This window comes from Chiloscyllium plagiosum, chromosome 1, assembly GCF_004010195.1.
Source record: "Chiloscyllium plagiosum isolate BGI_BamShark_2017 chromosome 1, ASM401019v2, whole genome shotgun sequence".
Classification (NCBI taxonomy): domain Eukaryota; kingdom Metazoa; phylum Chordata; class Chondrichthyes; order Orectolobiformes; family Hemiscylliidae; genus Chiloscyllium; species Chiloscyllium plagiosum.
This window is the reverse complement of record NC_057710.1, coordinates 96,479,619-96,486,670: the sequence shown is the minus strand read 5'-3', so window position 1 is coordinate 96,486,670 and position 7,052 is coordinate 96,479,619. Positions and strand designations below refer to the sequence as shown.

The window sequence follows — 7,052 nt, the reverse complement described above, 5'->3', positions numbered from 1 at the left end:
TTGCAAATTTAGAAATATTATATTTGGTTCTTCACTTCCAAATCATTGAAATATATTGCAAAAAGCTGGAGCCAAATACTGATCCTTACATTATCTGACAGGTCACAGCCCTGCGAATGACCCATTTACTCAAAGTCCCTTCTGTTTGTTAGCTAATGTTTAATCCATGCCATTACTTTATCAAAAGCTAACTGAAAATCCAATATCTTTCTCAATTCTGTTGATAACAGCTTCAAACATTCCCCCAAGTTTGTCAAACATGATTTTCCATTCACAAATCCACTTTGACTATGCTTAATTAGATCATTATTATCCAAATGACCGTTTATCATGTCCTTTATAATAAATATATAATTTTCCCTATTTGAGGTAAGGCTGACAAGACTTTAGTTCCATGCTGTTTTCCTTTGCTCCTTTCTTAAATACTGGGGTAACATTTCTGAGCTTCGAATCTGCAGGAATCATTCAAGAATCTATGAAATTTTGCAAGATGATTACCAATGTATCAATATCTGTATAACTACCTCCTTTAAAACAAAGGGATGCAGACTATCAGGTTGCAAAGACTTCTCAACTTTCAGACCTATTAATTTTTCCAGTACAACTTTCTGACTAACTCTGATTTCCTTCAACTCCTTGTTTTTCCTAATCACTTCGTTTTTGAATTCTGGGAGATTTCTGGTATCTGCCTCAGTGAAAACACACAAAGTAATCACTTAGCCTCTCTACAATTTCTCTATTCTCTATTATAAATGCTTCGGATTCTGCTTTTAATGGGCTCACATTTGTCTTAGAAAAACATTTCCTCTTCAAATACCTGTAGAAGACTTTACAGTCCAATTTTATGATTTTTTTGAGAGATTGCATTCATATTCTATTCTTCTTATCCTTATCAATTTCTTGCTGTATTCTTAAAAACTTGCCAATCCTCAGATTTAATACTATTTCTGGCCACTTCAAAAGTGTTTATTCTTAAGGTTATACAATCCTTAACTTCCTTTGGCAGCCATGGTTGACTGACCTTTTTAGAACTGTTGTGCCATGTAATAGTTTGGTCCATTGCCTATGTATCATCATGTCTTTTAATGTATTTCCCCCATCTAATTCAGCCAACTTATAGTTCATGCTTTTATAATTTCCCTTAATCACATTTAACAATATCCCACATTCCCAGCTTCTGAGAAGTTTCACGGAGTTCTTTTATTTGACGTGGACAGTGATAGATGGTCTACCAACGTCAGGAATAATAGTGTGGGATTTACTTTGTGAGTCCAGGCCAAGATGCTGGCAGATTCCTTAAGGATTGGTAGGAAATGAACATATTAAAACTCAATGAATTGTTTCTGGGAGGGTGAGGCTCTTCTGTCCATGCTCTAAACACAATGATTGACAGCTCTCATGTCATGCAGGCACCAGCGAATTGCCACTAATAATTCCCACAACATCAGTGACAGAGGTGCCAGCTGACAGTGATCCCAGTGTAACTGCTGCATTTTTAGCACCACTGAATGTGATACAAATTTGAATTATTATGAAAACTATTATAAGTATCACACTGGCACTTCAGTTAAATCCCCAGATAATTGCTTTTTTTTTGAACAATGGAAATTTGGATTATGCGGTTAATTTCATAGTTCATATAATTAGAAGAAACTGCTATCATAGTTTTGATTGTATGCAGACTATGTTGTTGCTTTGGTAATTTTAATCTCACTTATTACTATAGTGTATTATCTCTCCATTCCCTTAAGAGCAACTTACAGCTATCAAATGCTGTTCATTGTCTGAAAATACTGAACACAAATTGAGAAATATTTAATTGCGAACATTTCGAATATAACACAACCAGACAAATGGGTTTCATAATGCTTTATTGACTACTGCTTTAGAATATAAAAGCAACAAAAGAATAAACTCAAGCTTTTAAAACACAAGAAAAATAGAAAATATTTGGCTGAGGAGTTCAAACACCTGATGGTAATGCATTTGTTGTTAATAAGGCACACTAGTTTAAAAAGTCTGTCCATGCACATCTTGTTCTTTTATATGCCCCATACCAACATTTTGAATTAAAATACAAAACAGTGCTGTTTGCAATAGAATAGCACAAGTTTGGATCTTAACTGACATGCTTTACAGGCCTCTATCAATATCAGTCAATCATACTTTGGCCTTCTTCATACAAAGAGAAGCAAATAAAAATACATTAGACCTTTGCACTATGTGACACAAAGTGACTCGAAACCCTTTTTTTTCCAAAGAACTTCCCCACTTCTAACTGCCCTAGAATGTGTCTTGCAAGTTAAATAATATTTTATTTAAATAGATCTACATTCTTTTTTACTTAACTGGGCTACGAAAGCCTATACAGAGAAGCCAAACTCAGTAGCCAAATAAAAGTATTTTGGAATAAAAGACATCTCAAAATCTCACCATTCCCCACTCTCTTCATAAGATAATAAAATATCTAAAAATATACTTTAGGAAAACTCTTTCTTGCTCGAACTAGTGGTGTTACCCTGGATACTTTGTATGTTAATAAAAGGTTTATATATAAGCAAAAAGTATAGTTGATACCCTATTTGTATAAAGGAACTAAGTTGTTTTAATTCAAGAAAGGGTTACTTTAGCATTTTCTAGCAGCGTATCCATTTTGTTGAAAACCAAATAAATCATTTTTTAAAAAAAAATATGCAAAGTGAAATGCATGGAATTTTCTCAAAGGTTGGAAATTGAATCCAAAATGAAAAGTCTGGGAACAGAAAGAAAAGTTAGCCAATAAAATTATTTTTAAAAACCAATACTGAGTAATGCCTTAATAATTTTAAAGATTCATTTTTCTGAATTTTAGGCACACAAATCCACTAAAAGGAACAATTTGCTCAGGTATCCATTGGTATCTGCAGGTGAACAAAAGCATTATTGAATGAAATCACTGGGTAAAGGGAGTGCTTTCTTTACAGTGGGAGTGTTGCTTTTTCCTGCATATCTAAGACAAACTATGACTTGATTTTATGATCCAAGTCTAGTTTTAATAACTACAGTTTTTGTTGCATTTGAAGCGAGTTTACTGTCCTCCTATTAGTGCAGCTGGAAATAAAGTCCATGCACCATTCTTTGCTGGTGCTTCCCAGCTCTAATACTCCAGTAGGTATAGGAAGCAGGTTTCTGACAATCAGAACTCCTGTATTTGGGTCATTTCTAATGAATTGTATACATCTTTAAAAAAAGGTCAAGTGGAGGAAAGTGGGCTGCATTTTCACTTTTGGGACAGAAACCTGGAGACCCATCCTGCTCCCAAGGGAATCCACTGTACTTTGGGATTTTGATCGGGGTATCCTCTCAATTGGATTGGAGACACATTTCCCATCCAATTAAGGCAGTAGGTGGACTCTTGTATTTGGAAGGTCAATTGGAGGCTCTCAGCTTCAGAGAAGCAGTGTCTGTAATTAAGAGCAAATAACTGAGAGGGTGCTTCAATATTGGTGACCTCACAGTATCAATTACTTTAAATATTTTGTGTAAAGCAGCCATTAGAGTGGAGATGGAATCCTTCTGCAGAGTGATCTTTGTCTGCACCCTTACCCAGGCAGGTAGAAAGGGCCTGGTGGTCTGTTTCTGGGCCCCACCACCAAACAGCTGAACTGTCCCCACCAACCCAGGAACTGCAACTTTCCAGTTGGTCTCCAATACACCCCTAACACTTTAATAACTGGTTTTCCATATCATGGCATGCCCCAAACCCACGTCCGAAAAGGTAAATTTGTGCTGGGAAACCAGCATTTGACCAGAGCCCTGTATCTTTGTGCCTTCTATGTCTTGTCCTGACCTCGGCCAGGTCTGGAAGTTCTACTCAGTGTTGTGATACATTGCACAGTTTAAAAGAATCAGTGATAACTGGATATTCTGGTGAGATTCTGAGTATGACAACAAAAAACAAAACAGTGAGACTCGCAAAAAGATGAGCAGGAAAAAAGTATGCTGCCTGGATATTTAGAATGTGCATAAAAATTGAATGTGCCTCATTAGGTTTTAATCAAGAAGCAAACTAGTTTGTTGCATTAGTTCTCTGGGTTACCAGAGCTGAGTAATAAAGGCAATACTGACATATGGAGCAGCTGCCTTTCTAATGTTATCATACTGTAAATGGAGTATTCTAGCTTCCCACCAAATACAATATGCAAAATGTTAAAGATCCATCAATTTTTAGTTGGTCTACAAAATGGTGCCTTAGCTAGTTATCATTAGTGTTTGTGGTATTTTATTATTTACATGCAAGTAGTACAATGTGGGAATTTCTATTCTATAAACAGTAGCAAGTGTTAAGAGTAAAATGGCCAGAGCTGTTAATTAAAACCCCATATTAATCCACAGCAGTTTCAATCATTTTCTCCAGGTTAAATAATGAATGGAGCTCAACTGGATATCAGGCTGTCTTCAGCAGTTGCTTTTAGTCAGTCCAAAGCAATGGGGTCACATTATGCAGGTTTTACTGAGTATCACGACACTACTTAGAATTGACTTTTCTTTCAAAAGCCTTTAAACAGGCCATTGAAACACTGCTGCAATATATTTACTTCCTACTATAATAAAAGATTATTCTTTTTCTTCAACAGCATTTAAAGAAATTGATAAAATTCTGTGGTAAACCACATATATGCTGCTGCACCATAAAAGCCATGTGCTCATAAAACTTATATTAAAACATAATATATATATACACACAAACTAATCTGTTACATAGAACCAAAATATAACATCACTACTACCCAAACTACATTACCACCTCAAATCATCTAGGAATTTTCTTTAACATGATAAAAGTTATTAATATAGCACTTCATGCCAACAAGGCCTGCTTTGGTCCTTGTTCAAAAATCCAGCATATGGCTGAACTTAAAGCAGAACAGAGAAAATAAAGAGCATTGCAAAGGTAACTTACTCTACATGTTGAAGGTACCACTGAAGGTTTATCTTCTATTTAATGTCATACTTAATGTCCTTTATATTTCAGTCCCCTTGTGTTTTTTAAGTGATAATAATTTACCCTCAAGAGACTGTATAATGCTGCCGTGGTTCATTCTTTCCCTTGCTTTTCCTTCCTTTTTCAACTTTATCAGTATCCTAACCCAAGAGATAAACCCACGTATGCTTTCTTCCTCAGTCTGTGGTGCCAACCATGAATAGTTAAAACAGTTCAATCAAGGTCAATACTACAATCAGCCGGTTTGAAGCTGATGATATTCAGCCTCTATAAGTAGCCAAATTATGTAAATTAATAAACTAGAAGTCAAGTTCGAGTCTCGTAGTCGACAGTACAATTCTTTTGCATTGCAGTTCTGGACTATTCCCCGGCAATTTGTATGGGCATGTCTTTCCAGTATCATATACAAATCTTGATAACTGGTTAACAAACTACAGGCCTAGGTTTGGTTATACAGTAATGGGTTAAATGCTGAGTAGTATTATTTACATTTATTGTAATCCAGTTAAGGCTGATTTTCTTTCTTGAAGGCACCAATCGGCTAGATAACTGGAGTGAATAAGTCACATGAACCCTTCATAGTATTAACATGTCAAAATCTACACATTTTTCTAGTTTCTAGATGTCCACATTCAAAATGTTCAAACCTTATGGACGGAAGATTTTTAGCATCTGTTAAAAGTAAGGCATTTAGAAAAATGTTTCCACAACAAAAATGCATGGAATTGTTTCTACTATAAAGGTTATTAACCCTTAAAACTCTTAAAATATGCATTTCAAAATATACTAACAAAATAGCAATTTCTAAAACATTTGCCCCTCCTTCACATAGCTTTTGGTGTGAAGATTGCTGAAGTCCTAAAAAATATTCTTTCACGTCAAACTATGTTTTGTTTTCTTCATAAATACCAGTGTATTCCTTCACTATGATAAAGTCTTTGTTAGAATATCCTAATAAGTTTGGTAGAAATCATGTAGAGGAACTTGAAAAGTTGCTGCTGGAAATGCCTGTGGTACGTAGCCAGCATATCCTCCATAGGCTGCCACAGCAGCAGCGGTGGCTGCATTCTTCTGCAGTGTTGCCACAGTGGCAGCAGAAGCAGGAGCTGCAATTGGAACATAACTTGCCCCATAGAATCCAGCTGTGGGAATTCGTTGTATATTGGAGGCCATTGCATATACTGGAGTTATTGGCCGAGTCTACAAAGAAACAAAACATGTTACAGCATTGCAATTTTTTTAAAAACACTATAAATAGCAATTTAAAACTGAAATACTGATAACAGGAATTGATAAAATGGTCAGGCCACCTATATTCCTGCCTCTGTGGATTCCAAGCAAGCTCATTGCTTCAATCACAGGACAAGTATACTACAGTTTTAAAATCATTCTTTCATGTGGGGGTCATTGTTAAGGCCAGCGTGCATTGCCTATCCTTATTTGGCCTTAAGCTGAGGGAGGCCATTTCAGGGGCCAGTTAAGGGTCAACCAAATACCTATGGGTCAAGGGTCACATGAAGGCTCAACTAGGTAAGATTAGATTAGATTAGATTAGATTACAGTGTGGAAACAGGCCCTTCAGCCCAAGTCCACACCGAACCACCGAAGCGAAACCCACCCATACCCCTACATTTACCCCTTACCTAACACTACGGGCAATTTAGTATGGCCAATTCACCTGACCCTGCACATCTAGGGCAGAAAATTTTCTTTCATAAAGGGCAATAATAAGCCAGTTAGGTTTCACAGTCAGTATTACAGAGTCATAAGAGTCACAGAGTCATACAGCACATAAACAGACCCTTTGGTCTAACTCATCCACACTGACCCATCTGACCTGGTCCAATTTGGGCCATATCCCTCTAAACTCTTCCTATTCACGTACCCATTCAGGTACCTTTTAAATGTTGTAATTGTACCCACCTCCACCATTCCTTCTGGCAGCTCGTTCCATATAAGTTATCCCTCAGGTGCTTTTTAAATCTTACCCCTCTCACCTTAAAGCTGTGATCTCTACTCCCCCATCCTAGGAGTAAGATCTTGGCTATCCATGCCCCTCAAGATTTTC

General features: G+C 36.5%; 1 protein-coding gene across 8 annotated transcripts in view; it reads right to left on the bottom strand.

The window, feature by feature from the left end:
- Positions 1-1,854: 1,854 nt before the first annotated feature.
- The window catches only part of rbm47 (RNA binding motif protein 47), a 263,132-nt gene continuing 257,934 nt past the window's right edge, over positions 1,855-7,052 (bottom strand). For all 8 annotated transcript variants that reach the window (XM_043692551.1, XM_043692568.1, XM_043692560.1 and 5 more), the window contains one exon: positions 1,855-6,184. In XM_043692551.1, the coding sequence (XP_043548486.1) occupies positions 5,936-6,184 (249 nt within the window). In that variant the 3' untranslated portion in view covers positions 1,855-5,935. The remainder of the gene's footprint in view (positions 6,185-7,052) is intronic.